Genomic DNA, 14,261 nt, shown 5'->3' with positions numbered 1-14,261 from the left:
AACTGAGTCTTATCCGATGAAATTCTGGACTGACAACTGTCCTCTGCCTTCAGAATTATAGATGTTGGTTCACTCTCAGGCCTTCCAGGTCCAGATCTCATAATGTTGAGCAAAAGTCTGCTTTGATAGCATATACTAAAGCCTGTCCAGTCATGCTCTCAAAGGGCCGCCCTCACTGGACAAGGAAATGGCCATGTGCCATGACTCTGTCTAGGTGTCTGACAAAATACGTTTACTGCATAGTGCTCCCTGAGCCTTGCATTTACGCTTATCTTACAGGAGCAAAGCTCCTATGGTCTTCTCATCTGCTTACTTGTTCTGTAAGCTCGTCCCCATTTCTTGGCTGTGTATCACAGCTTTCATTTTCTGTTCAAAAGTAATAGCACTGGTAGCAAGGAGAAAAGGTATTTCCAGGAGTTTATCTCTCTGTTCTGCTGTGGTTTCTGACCATTTCCAGCCTCAGCACTTTACTCAGTCACTTCCAGCTTAATCACTGCCTAGCACCTCACCCAGAGCCCCTTGAGGAGAGGGAATGATTTTTGCTGACTTCTCACTCGACTCTTAGGCTGCATCCCCTCCTGCTAGCTGTGCTGAGATAGAGAAGAGCATTCTTTTGTCCTTTGGCCAGCACCTACACTGAGATTTGAAGGAAAGGTTGCTAGCAGGTTTTTTGGTTTCTTTTTTTTTTTTTTTTTTTTTTGTAAAAAGAACTATTTGCTGATTTTTGGCAACAAATAATGGGTTATAAAAAAGCAGTGTTACTTTGGGGATCATTAGAGTTAAAATATAACCCCGCATCATGAAAATGATGTCACACATTCACGTTAATCAAGAGTACATATGTTCTCCATGGCTGTCATCCTCCTTTCACCAGTTTTTGGTCTTTCCCTGCAAATTACAGAAGAAAATGTGCTTTCTCTTAGTGGCAGAGGGAAGCGAGGGAGAGGATGTCCTGTGCTGCTATATTCCCTGTTCAACAAATATCTCACTAATTCTGTCATCTTTGCACATGTGTCAACTCGCTGGGTGGTTTTATTTTCTGATCTGATGAACTGTTGGCTTTTCACTGGGACTTGCAGGTGGGATGACACAACAGCATTAAGGATTTTTGTGGATGAGGAGTTTGCAAAGATCCAGCCAGATACATTTGGCCACTAGCTAGGAGGAAACACAAATGCAGCCTCTGTTTCCTGCATCTGCTGGCATCTCAGGTTGCCTTGCAGAAGTAGTGAGGAATGTATTTGTAAAGTGTCAACTAGTTCCATGGTTACTTTTACTCAGGTCAAAACTAGGGGTGTCTGAACATGAGTAGAATGATCCATTGTAGTAAAAGCAGGTTCTATGCATGGGTCTAGAGACAGGATCTTGAGCAACAGTTGTGGAGCTCAGCTTTAACATTCAAAAGAGCAGTCTTTCCAGATGCTGAGATGGAAATATTCCTTCTTCTTTTAGAAGATAATTCTGTTTAAACCACTTAGAAATACTAGGTTAACCCCCCTCCACCAAAAGAAAACAGCAGTTCAGAGAAATGAGAAAAAGTTATGACTTTCTACATCTTTCCCCTTTATCTTTGTCACAAACGCATTCAGGCTTAAAGCCTGCAGCTGGGCCAGAAACCCTACAGGAACCTTAAGGACTGAGGTTTTCTAAAGTACTTTTCTTGAAAAGTACAGAAAAAAGTCCAGAGGTCTCACAAAGATGCTTATTTGCTGAAGGCCCTGCAGCAACAGTGGAAGCAGGGATGGCTTTTCCAGCATTAGTACTGGAACTAGATGAGTTTAAAGTGAATGTCAGCACTGTTCAGTTTTCTTCTTCCCCTTCCTCTCAGGCTACTTCTTCTATTTAAACCTAAAATTAGTGATCATCCTGCTGCCTCTCCAGCCTCTCTTTCTCTTGTAAGCCTGGCCAAGATGCCCTCAGACTGCGTTCATCTATGAATAAAGCGCAGAATCACTGACATCCTGCACCTGCTGCAGAAATGGGGCTTTGCCCCATCAGAATATCTTAACACAGTCTTGCTTGGGGGGGGGGGGCCTCCCGCCGCTCACCTCCTCCCGCCGCTCACCTCCTCCCGCCGCTCACCTCCTCCCGCCTGCTAGAAAGTCAGGAAAGCCCTCTCCAGTCAAATGGATCATTAACAATTCTGTGTTTAAAATGGCGTGGCTTCCCTCAGAGGAGCAGGCAAGCACTACCGCCTCTCCCAGCCCCTGGCTGCTGTCTTTGGCACCCTCTGAGGGAAAGAAAGTCACAGGGGGGTCCCACCACAGGCTGAAGTGAGGGCTTCCTCCTGCCGGGACACATGGGGTAGCAGCACTGCCATCCCATGGCCGCTCCTTCCCTCCCTTCGCTGTGTCTAGGGTGTGCAGAGCACGCCGGTGCCCGCGGGAGGCTTCAGAAGAGCTGTGCCTTGGCTGGTTGCCCAGCCCAGCACAGGAGAGGCCACCTGGGACACACACACCTACGGAGAGCTTCCAGTCTTGACAACTTAAAATATAGGTAGCTGCTTTAGGTGCCTCAGGGGGTTGGGGATCACGGTCTTGGAGTTCAGCACCTCAGCTCCTCTTTAAGCACCCGAGCGGGATGGGCCTCCAGGGAAGAATGTATCAGAGAATTTCTCTGGCTTTATTTCCTGTAATTAGTGGCCTCAAAAATGAGAGAACTACCACTTTAGAGCATAAGTATATTTACACATCCACACATAACATCTACTTGCCTCTGTACCAGCAAACTTTCAAATTAAAGGAAACTTCTCCAGCGTTAGTTCATTTGTGCTGTAGAAGGAAAGCATCCAGATTCAAGACAGCAATTAGGCATGTACTTAGTTATGGGTTTAAGCCTGTCCTCTGTGTTTTCTTGAAGTGGGGCCTTTGACCCAGTCCTTCAGACGCTGAAGCACACACCTACCTTCACAGCCATGATTAGATCTGAGTGGAGCTACGTAACTTGGAGTGGATGTTGAAGTGCATGCAAGGAGTTGCACAATAGTGGTAGAGGCAAGACTCCACATTATCCCAGCAGTGGAGACTCGGTCTTGCTTTAAATAATCTCCATCCCCTTCCTGCGTGTTTTGAGGCCACTGATGCTTTCTATGATGACAGTTGTTTATCAAGATTTGAGATGTCACCCTCAGATGGTGCCCTTGTCCAGTAAATGGTTTTAAGTGCGATGGCACAAGATTCCTGTATTCTGCTGGCCAAGAAATCAGATTTTGGTAGTTTGTTTGTTAAATGTGCTGCTTAACCTCATTCAGCTGGGCCCTCAGATTGTATTTTAGTCTGTGATATTTTATTTTTGGGCTAGCAAACAGACCGAGGAAATTTGCTTTGCAAGTCCCACATAGTTCAGCATTTCATTCTTACCTCATCGTAGGAGGATTATTTTGGGATGGAAGGTGGAGAGGGTAACAGTTTAAAATAAATAAATAAATCCCTCCAAACACGTTGACTCAGGTGGTGACTATTTGATAATAATGTTCACCTGTTGCAATCACATGATGCAATTTCCTGCTGCTCATGTCGTGTTTGTCTCCTCAGTCAAGTATGGGCAGGTGACATCTTCTGGTCAAGCTTCAGGAAAAGAGTTTGAGTTGGGGGAATGCAGTTTGCATATTTGCGAAACATTTGGCAATCTTTCTGTTTCACTAACAGGTTTAACAAGGTTGAATTTAAAGGTTAAATTTAATCTAAAATTATTTAAAACCTTTTGGATTCTGTGCAGATGAACTTTTCAATGCTTGTTTTTAAATGTGATTTATTCTTTTCTTTTTCCTGCTGGCCCTGACACGCTGGCCATTAGCTAAACTCTGCCACTTGCTTTCCCTTTTGTTTATGGGCAGTTTCACTTTCAGGTTTTGAAGCCTTTCTGTTTGGGTTGAGAGGAAATACCTGCACTTGCTTAAAAAAGTGCCTCCTGGACTCTTCAAAAGGGCTCAGGAAAATTTTTTTGAAATGATATGAAAAGTTGTCTTCACAAACCCAGAATTTGGGAGCTGAATTTGGCTTAATACTGAGGATTATTCGAAGGCTCCCTCAAAGACCTTCTCAGGGCAGAATGTTTTCAAAGGCATGTTACCCTGCCTTGGACACATTCAGAAAACAGATGATCAGATTATATGCTTCTGAATGTTGGTCTCTGTTCTCATTTTGAGTGGGAACACTTTTTGTTTTGCCTGCTTCACAACTTCGAGGTTCTCTTTCTACTAGTAAAATTGGTGCTTAATTTAGACCGAAAATGTGAATCGGCGTAATTAATCTCCACCTTCCAAAGTGTTCGGTACCATCTCACTCCTGAAATTACTATTGAGATTACTGCCTGCCTACAACCGTTTTTCGGGGTTTTAGAAGAAAACATTATTGTTTTTCTGAAGTCTCTCTCAGGCTACAGCTCAGAGCACAAGAAATGAGAGCAAAGCCTACAGCTATGCAGCAGGGTGTAGCTGGAACACCCACATTGGAGTGACTCCAGGCAGCCCCTCCACTCAAGTCTTACTAATACTTAAAAGTAACATGAGTTTTGTTCCTTTGCCTCTTGCGCACGCTAACTAATCTCAGGTCTGAGCAAATAATCTGTTGACCTTGGTTAGAAGTGGATCAGGCTCCTTAAAGAGGCACATCTGGGTTTTTTCTTTCTTTTTTCCTCTCTCTCTCCTCAGATCAGTAACTTAGAAATGCAGCTGCACTGTTCTTGTTTTGTCATGAACCTCTTTTCTGTGTGTCCTGCCAACCACAGAAAAAAGACAGATCTTGGAAGAGTATGTGCCTATATTTAGTGTGTATATATGTGTATGGGGGGTGGGAGGGAGAAATGCGTTTCAAGAGTGAGAGGAAGACGTGATGGGTAAGAACTGAAATCTGAAATCACAAGTTTTAAAACAAAAATCCATTTATAAGAAATACATCTCTTTAACTTTGAAGTATATGGCTCCTTTAAGAGCAATGAGAAAGGTTGTAAACCTCTCAATCAGTCTCAGCCCTGGTTTAAATCCATGTTCAGTATAAAACATAAGAACCTCTCCTTGGCCCTCAACATTACCTTCTCTTATTTTACACAGTGCTGACACACTTGTTTATGTTTTGATATCTCTGGTGTTTTCAAGGGTTCATTGTGCTCAGGTAATAGGGGAAAAAGCCAAGGAGCAATTACAGACCAAAGATAGCAAACTGAAGAAAGCAGTCACAGTTAGACTTGAAAAATAATCTTTAAACGTTGCAAGTGCTCTCTGCACATGGAAATTAGTAGGAGGGAGGGCTTTACTGGGAACACTTTGAAGGGAAGGAAAGAGCAATTACCTTTAGTCTGTCATGTGGGGACATGGGCCTGTTGCACAAAGTTACATTCTCAGCTTCCTTTCTGTCACTCATGGGCTTGCTCCGGCGTGTAAGGCACTTACATCCCCACCCTGAGGTTTAACCTGGTGACAGCAGGAGCGTTCCTCCCGCTGGAGCAGTCCTGGTTTCTCTATCACTTTTCCAGCAGCGCCAGCACTTCCTCCTCTTCCCCTCCCCCTGGAGCTTTTTTCTTTAAGAGAGAAAACTGTCAATTTGAACTTCCTGCTTGACAGACCCCACTGAGAAACTGATGCGGTCCTGATAACATGGTATTTATTTATTTTCTCTTCTGCGAGGCTTCACAAGTCCTACTTCCCACCCCCACCCAGCTTTCAGTACTTCCCTGTCTCCATACTTCCCAGTGCTGATAGCATCACCGGGAATGTTTGCTGATAAGAAGATATAGATAATATGCAAAGTGCCCTTGTGGAGCTTCTTGAATCTAGTGAGTGTAACATATTGTCTATGTTACACCCCAAAATCCGGGTAGACGTTCAGAAAATGAGTTACCAGTCCACAAGTACAGAGAAAACTATCGAAGAAAGGAGATGATTTTTAATGCCATTCAACACAACATACTATTAATTTATTTCTGAAACAGCCTTGCATTAAGCTGTAACATCAAAAGAAGACATTGGGAACCTCTCTGCACACTTACATGCGTATGTGCTTGCATTGCAACACACCCTATGTTTTATCCTAAATATATTATTGAACATAACCATGTTCAGTAGCATTTCATTGCAACTTGGAAATACACAAACTGCCCACATGTCAAAACTAAATTTTCTTGCTGCTAGTCTAGCAGCATTTCAAGAAGGATGCTACTGTACAAATGGGTTGCTGTGAGAAAGAGCATGCTTTGAAAGCAGCTGGGTTTTTTTGGGTACATTTTATAAATGGCCATTTCTTTGCCTTATAGGGTAATGTTGCCAAATGATAGATTCCATCAGGGTAGTGAATAGTCAAGCAAAGAATCAGTGTTGAAAGTGGTGTGGTCATTGCCTGTTCCCATCTTCCTCACTGGGTTCAGCTGGTCCTCCAAAGATCAGAAATAAGAGTTTCTCACCTCAGTTAGTGAAGTAAGATCAGTCAGGCACAGAAGCAGAAACTTGGCTGCAGGGCTGCGATACTTTCAAGTTGCATACTTAGCGGCATTGACTTGTACCTCCTGATGGAAAACTTTGCACATAAGTAAGCATGAATATGAAACCTTCTTGTAGTTTTTGCCCTGTAATAAAATATCTTACAAGACATCATTTTGTGATTATATAACTATTAACTGTGGGAGATGAGATAAAAGCATACTTCTTTTTCTATTGAAGACATCTTTCAGTACACTCTTCAGATTATATTATGTCCAGATAACAAGGTCGAGCCTTTGAATACAAATAAACAGTGTATGTGCTGAACTGAGCCAAATGGATGCTAGCTTCTATTTCCTTCTAAATAAATATTTCTTTTTCCTTTTTTTTTTCTTTAAAGTACGTTTCAGCTTAAGCTGGAGCCAACTGCTCTTGCTTCCTTTTGCTTTGCTTCAGCAGTTTTTTTTATAAAGTGCAGCTGTAAGCAGAGGAGCTTTGCATAGACCGAATGCCACAGAAATCTGCAGTAAATAGTCTGCTTTGTTGTAGATATTCCTAAGCAGTATATTTAATGAGTAATGATCTGTTTACTGATGGAGAATACCTTCTCTTTGAAGGCAGCTTTCATCCCAGCCAGCCATGGTTTTTTCGGTACTGTAAGTAATTGAACTGGCTGGTGAAGTGACTGCTGCGGTTTGGCAAAAGCCGATTTGTCATGCCTTGTTATTTTACTGAGGAACATTTCTAGGAGCTTATGTTCTGCAAAGTCCTTCTGTTGAACCTGTATTGTGAACAAATGCTTGTTACCACATTTATTAGAAATACTGCCTAAACGGATGTTCAATTAGTCAAATTTAAGGGGAAAGAAAGGTGAAATCAGTTTGTAAAGTGGAGACTAGCATTCTGCAAATGAATCGTCATCCAGATCTGTATGTACTGGCTGGTATCCCTTAAATTAACAATGCTGTTTATCAGCACTTACTACCAGCAGGCATTTCTTCACACAGAAATCAGTTTTTTTGGTGAGTGAAATGGTTCCTCATCTCTGAGAGTGGCTCTTCCTCCCCACAAAACTTGTGGGAGTTAGATTCTGTTTTGAAAAGAGATAACAACAGTGGCATATCTAAATAATTATTATCTCGTCTTTATATTTCAGCACAAACCAGCGTTAATCCAAAGCAGCACAGTGCTGATAAAGACGAGCTCTATCAGAAAAGCATCCCAAAGAAGGAGCACAGTGTGAAAGAAATCCTGAAAATGGAATCCAGTCCTCCAAAAGGAAAAGATTTCTTCCAGACCAACATTTCACCAGTTACCCCAGAAAAAGACTTGGATGATTTGCATAAGAACTATAGCCCAGAGAGGTGTTTCTTCCCTCGAGTTGTCTACCCAATCCGACCTCATGTTCCAGAAGACTATCTGAAAGCTTCCTTAGCATACGGGATGGACAGACCCAGCTACATTACTCACTCACCCATCCAGACATCCACTACACCGAGTCCTTCTGGGAGGAGCAGCCCAGACCAAAGCTTAAAAAGTTCAAGCCCTCACAGCAGTCCAGGGGTCACGGTTTCGCCCCTGGCGCCCACTTCCCAAGAGCACAGAGAGCCGTACTCTTACTTGAATGGATCATATGGCTCGGAAGGATTGGGGTCTTATCCTGGATATGCACCCCCTGGCCACCTCCCACCTGCCTTTCTACCGTCCTATAACCCCCACTACCCCAAATTCCTGATACCTCCATTCAATATGAGCTGTAATAACCTGAGCGCTTTGAACAATATCAATGGCATCAACAATTTCAATCTCTTCCCAAGGATGTACCCTCTCTATGGCAACCTGCTCAGTGGAGGTAGCCTTTCCCACCATATGCTGAACCCCACCACACTCCCCAGTTCATTGCCCAGTGAAGGAGGCCGTCGATTGCTGCAGCCTGATCATTCGAGAGACTTCCTCATACCAGCACCTAACAGTGCCTTCTCTGTCACGGGCGCTGCTGCCAGCATGAAGGACAAGCCATGCAGCCCTACCAGCGGGTCACCCACAGCTGGTACAGCAGCCAGTTCAGAACACATAATGCAACCTAAACCTACCTCAGTGGTGTTGGCTGCCACCGGTGGTGAAGAAGCCATGAATCTCATTAAAAGTAAGAGGAATGTGACCGGTTACAAAACCCTCCCATACCCACTGAAGAAGCAGAACGGAAAGATCAAGTACGAATGCAACGTTTGCTCGAAGACCTTTGGCCAGCTCTCCAATCTGAAGGTAGGCAGCGGAAGATGAAACACAAGCCTTCTTGGAAGGCTCTGATTTATCCCTGTAGGATATCTAGCAAAAGCAGGGATGGACCTCCCATGCTTGTTAGGCTGTGTATCAGTTAGGCTGTGTATCAGTCTGGGCTTAATATGGTACCGCCAGCAAGAAACCATGGCTGTAAAGACAGTGTTTTAATACCCACACCACCTAATTAACTAGATAACATTGTGTTTTGGCAATGGGAGTCTTCTGCTAACTGAGGGAAACACCTGAAAATACTTTTGTTACAGTACTGAAGACTGCAAACTGCTAATTGCTTTGTTTCTCCCTAGGTGCACCTCCGAGTGCACAGCGGAGAGAGACCATTTAAATGCCAGACTTGCAATAAAGGCTTCACACAGCTGGCTCACCTCCAGAAGCACTATCTGGTACACACAGGAGAAAAACCCCACGAGTGTCAGGTACGTAACACCACAGAGATAATGTTCCCAAAGGGATGGCTGGGCAGCATGCAGGGAGGGCTCTGTGACCAACCCTTGGCTGCTCAAGGATGGAGTCTGTATCACAGCCACTTCCAGCCCTGGTGCAGCAGCACCTGGGAGACGGCAGGGTTGCCCTTAGCCTGCTAGAGCAACATCTGCCTGATACAGTTTTGCCATCGGCCATGCTCAAAATGCTGCTCAGCAATAAAATACAAAAGGTGGGGATTTTTTTCCCCTTTGTGAGAAAGCATGAAAATATATAAAATATATAAAAAGCTTCTGCTTCATCCTGCCGTCTCCTCCTAGGTGTCTGTGGTTTAAACCATAAAATCCCCTCCCACTCATTCACTGTTTCTCTGCCAACCCCCCACATTAGGTTTGTCACAAGCGTTTCAGCAGCACCAGCAATCTCAAAACCCACCTGCGGCTCCACTCTGGAGAGAAGCCTTACCAGTGCAAGCTCTGCCCAGCCAAATTCACCCAGTTTGTGCACCTGAAGCTGCACAAGCGTCTTCACACCCGGGAACGTCCCCATAAATGCATCCACTGCCACAAGAGCTACATTCACCTCTGCAGCCTCCAGGTCCACCTGAAGGGCAACTGCCCTGTCGCCCCTGCCTCTGGCCTGTCCATGGAGGAGCTGAATCGAATCAACGAGGAGATAGAGAAGTTTGACATCAGTGACAATGCCGACAAGTTGGAAGAAGTGGAGGACAGTATCGACTTAACATCTATCGTGGAAAAGGATATACTGACCATGCTCAGGCGGGAAATGGAAGGAGCTAATCTGAAAGTGTCTCTACAGAGGAACCTGGGAAATGGACTTATCTCCTCAGGATGCAACCTTTACGAGTCGTCAGATATGTCAATTATGAAGTTGCCTCACGGTCACCCACTACCTCTGTTACCTGTAAAGGTCAAGCAAGAAACAGTTGAACCAATGGACCCTTAAGACTTTTCGGCAAAGTGATTTCTTTTTTTAATTTATGACTTGGCAAGTCAGGGTGCCTGTAGCAGTTGCTTGTACATAGTTTCAATGCTGCAAAGCAATCTTGGCTTACAGTAGTTTCTCTACTCTCTCCCACTGAAACAAGGAACTCCAAAGTTACTGTTTTCTCAGGGCATAAAAAGGGGCAAAGGACTGTGCATTGCCTCGCCAGTTATTAAGAGACAATCATCTATCCGTAATTATTTTTTCAATAATAGTACTTCATAATTTATTATGCAATTAATCGTTCTAAAAGCAATAATTAGGAAAATGTTTACAATGACTGGAAAATTCATTGTAATTTTTACTTTAAATGTTTTTAATTTTTGTTTTATGGCCATTCTTTGTAGATACTTTTTTTTTTTTTCCTGCACATCTGTTTCAAGAACCTAAGATTGGGGTTTCCGTAAATGTGTTTTATGTACCGATGTCTTTTAAACAAATGTGGTTTTTCCTGTTGCCAAAGTTGGACATTAGACATGCAGAATCCTAGATCTGTTGGTTTGAAAAAAACACTGTCTACTTTTATGTGCAAATCACCCCGCTGGGAATTGGAATGGGAAACAAAAAAAGAACCAACCCAGAGTAGGAGCAAGCAGGGACGAAAGTGCTGCCCCTGGCTCTCTGAGGATAGGAGAGAGGTTCTTCTCCCTGCAGCTGTCCGGGGAGCAGATGTGGCACAGCAAACACCCACCTGCCATGGACAGTGATCCCACAGGTTTTTAGGACACAGCTTTAGCGCCACATTGTTGTGTCGTCATTTAGCCCCACATTTACATTGTCGTGTAACTTGATGACCAAAGGAATGCATGAGCTTCAAGTGGCTCTTCCAACAATCCCACCTACACTCTTCCTTTTCCAAAAGCAGTTTAAAAGCAAACAGACAAATATTCTTAATATTCTGCCTAAAAGGAGGGGTTTGTCAGACTTGTTTCTTCTCTTTTATTTTTGTTTTCATTTGGCCAGAGCCTTCCAGGGATTAAAAAATATATATATATAAAAAAAATGGTCAGATTCCCTGGGAAAGAAGGGGTTCAGTTTTACTTGTATTTTCCTCTCCCACTTTGTCTGGGTAGAAGTGGGGAACAAAGTCCTTTCCTGGCACATACATTTTTCTCCTTCCTTCATGTATGATTCAGATTTTTCTCAGTATTTGTACATTTTGTGATTAATTTAATTAAAGAAGAAAAGGGCATTGCAAAGTTGTTGAACAACAATTACCTCAGTGCTTGTGTCCAGTGGTGCAGACAATGCTGTTTTATCTAAATGCTTTGCTACTTTAGAGAAGAAACCAAAATGTGCACAGGGAAAGATAGAATACGCGTCCTTTTATCTTTTTGTTTTGCTAAGCCCAAAGATGACGTTTGAGGTGTAGCAAAGATACATGTATATTTATAGATATATTTATACCACTATACTATATATGTATATGTATATATATTTATACCACTTAAGTTGTGAGCCAAACCATGTAATAAAACCTATTTTTCATCTAAGCGTGAAAATCAGATGTTATCCGGTTTTGCATGTTACAAATGACCTCAAACCCAGGAGAAGGTTGTATTAAGGCGTTTACTCCGGGTGCAGCCCCAGCTTGCAAACACCTTACCCGAGCAATGTCACCCACACATGGTGTCACAGTAGGAACGACCCTGTTTGCAGGACAGGGGTCCCCCATCACTCCCCTGCTCTCCCAGCAGCAGGTACAGCAGGGAAGGAGGTGGGTGGTCACTGACCAAACAGAGCCAGAGAACGTAGCTAGAAGAACCTGAACAGAAGCCAAATAGGACCTGTGTGTGGTGCAGGGCAGGATGGAATTCCAGTGGGATGAACCCCTCATCTTGTTTTACCCTGCCATGAACAAGTTGCCCAGTTAACTTGCATAACTGTAAGTAGCATTATTGCACACCTCCTGCTATCTGTACCTTTTTGCCGGGTTATATTCTTACGAATGTTAAAGTAGCCCACTGCAGCAATCCAGGACTCGCTGGTTTTTATCAGCAAAATTCCTTTTAATGCCTTCAGTTTAAAACCAGACAATCCCAAAATACAAGTCTCTCCACACAGCTTTTGAAGGACTACCTACAGTTCATTACATTTCCACTCCTGCAAATTGTGAGGCTGACATCTTTTAAATGTAGCAATAGTTCATAAATATAGTACTTACTTGTAGGATAAACCAAAGTATCACTACTCTGTCACTGGACACACACTTTTCCTATTATTTGCCTGTAGTGCTTTCTTGTATTTGATACAAATTTTACAAGAATTTATATGCGTCAGCTTTAAGAATTGTTACTTCTCTTTACTGTTTCCCCCTTCCCTTAGATGTTTTACATGTGAATGTAGCAACAATCAACAGTGTTTTGGGGTTTGGTTTTTTTTTTGTCTCTCTTAAGAAAGACTCTGACCAAAGTTAACAGCTTTTTACTTTGCTAGGACAACAAACTATCCTATGTTTACGTATTGGTTTACATCATTATTTATGTGCAAATTGTCAAATGTAAATTAAATATAAGTGTTCATTGCTTTACCAATGCTTCCCTTGTCTTCAATCCGAGAGCATGCCTGCGGAGCCTCGTTGTGGGGCGCCCTCCCCTCCCAGCCGCAAACACACTCTGTGCCGAGGGCGATGATGTCTCCGACAATGCCGACTTCTGCCTTTGTGGGTTCCTGGTTTTCCGTGCTGGAAAGCTGCGAGCAGCCGTGCCAGAGCCGAACACCCTGGCTTTGTTAACTACAGCACTCTCCTCGCCTTAGCCAGTACCTAAAAAAACAAAATGGGATGATTAATTTTTTAAACCCCAAGAATTTTCAGTGTTTTGATGGAAATTCTCGACTGCTCTGTGCCTCGCAGAGATGCGAGCAGGGTTCTCATTTACATTTTCCCAAATGATTGTCATTTCTGGTCTGAAACCCTAACCACTGGGACCACAATGACACAGTCGCAATGTCAGCGTGAGACCACTTAGTCCTGTATCGACATGGTGGGAACTGCATTCAAAACAAATGGGGATCTGTTTTCACTGCTCACAAAGGATACGCGAATGTGAATGATATCCAGCAGATCAGGCACCCGTTCATTCCCCCACCTTGACCAGAAAGTTACAGCAGGCTGGGATGCCCAGAAAGCTAATTCAACATTTGCTACTTCCATTATTTACTGTGAGATTGAAACCAGAGAGGCCATGTGCTGCCCTGCCCTACCTGCACGCTAAAGAAATAATGTTGCTGCTCATATTGAGACACTCAGCGCCGTATGATGTTTTAGAAGTATTTCACTGTCCTCTTAAGAAATTCATTTAAACATCTGTCTCAAGAATTTGACATACTGCCAGCTCCGAGCTGTGGAGTTAAGAAAACCAGAGCACTGTTGTCATAAACGTGCCAAATGCAGCATGTTACAGTCCTGTACTCGACAGAGCTATTGCTGTAATAATGTTTTTTAAGAAAAGCAGAGGATAACCGTTACCACCATAAATCATGCTTCATTTCTTGGCAGAGCATTGCGTTGTGCTGGAGAGTTATGTCCTGGGGACACTTGTAAGCTTTAGAAGATGTTTAATAAAACACATTACATAAAAAGACAATGCACGTTATAGATCACAGCCTCGCAGGGCCGAGCACGGCAGCTGCTGCCTGGGTTTCTGGCAGCCCCCAACCGCTGGAAGCCACTGAGGGCATGTGCTGCAACCAGAAATACAGCAGGTTTCAGCCGTGGCAACAGCACCACCAGGTCAGCTAACCCTAACAGCCTCAGCAAGGTGCAGGGCAGGAAAGCTTCTCCTTTTGGATGCCGCCATGAAGTGCAGCCCTGCAAGGCCGTGCACCCCCAGCAGATGGGCTCGATGTGTACCTTGCTGCCACCAGTGTGAAAATGGTGGGGACCAAGCATGATGTGGCCAGGAAGGCAACATGCATTTTCCTTCCGGGGCTTTGACAGCTGAGCTGTTTTGCCACTGAACAGGGTGAAATACAGCTGTGATAGACTCAAACACAGATGTAAGGATGGCCAGCAGGTGGTAGAGGGAGGTGATCCTCCCTGTCTACTGGACTCTGGTGAGGCCTCTGAGGACTCTGGAGCACCATGTCCAGTGCTGGGCTCCTTCGTACAAGACAAGTT

The 14,261-nt window shown here is 43.8% G+C and overlaps 1 protein-coding gene and 1 long non-coding RNA gene across 5 annotated transcripts in view; one reads left to right on the top strand and one right to left on the bottom strand.

Moving 5' to 3' along the window:
- PRDM1 (PR/SET domain 1) overlaps positions 1-10,876 on the top strand; it is a 105,139-nt gene extending 94,263 nt beyond the window's left edge. For all 4 annotated transcript variants that reach the window (XM_061460175.1, XM_061460176.1, XM_061460174.1 and 1 more), the window contains 3 exons: positions 7,569-8,677; positions 9,001-9,129; positions 9,527-10,876. In XM_061460175.1, coding sequence (XP_061316159.1) covers positions 7,569-8,677; positions 9,001-9,129; positions 9,527-10,102 — 1,814 coding nt within the window. In that variant the 3' untranslated portion in view covers positions 10,103-10,876. The remainder of the gene's footprint in view (positions 1-7,568; positions 8,678-9,000; positions 9,130-9,526) is intronic.
- LOC133272734 (uncharacterized) lies at positions 5,849-13,970 on the bottom strand. The gene is made up of 4 exons (XR_009744533.1): positions 12,673-13,970; positions 9,907-10,058; positions 9,572-9,790; positions 5,849-7,193 (listed from the first exon to the last, which is right to left on the bottom strand). It is a non-coding gene; the product is annotated as an uncharacterized LOC133272734 (long non-coding RNA).
- Between the last annotated feature and the right edge of the window lie 291 nt (positions 13,971-14,261).

The sequence above is a fragment of the Pezoporus flaviventris genome, unplaced genomic scaffold (assembly GCF_033815535.1).
Source record: "Pezoporus flaviventris isolate CSIRO_AGI_PZ_B2104156 unplaced genomic scaffold, CSIRO_AGI_Pfla_v1 ptg000031l, whole genome shotgun sequence".
NCBI lineage: Eukaryota > Metazoa > Chordata > Aves > Psittaciformes > Psittacidae > Pezoporus > Pezoporus flaviventris.
The sequence above is the reverse complement of the archived record's forward strand: the minus strand, read 5'-3'. Positions and strand labels throughout refer to the sequence as shown.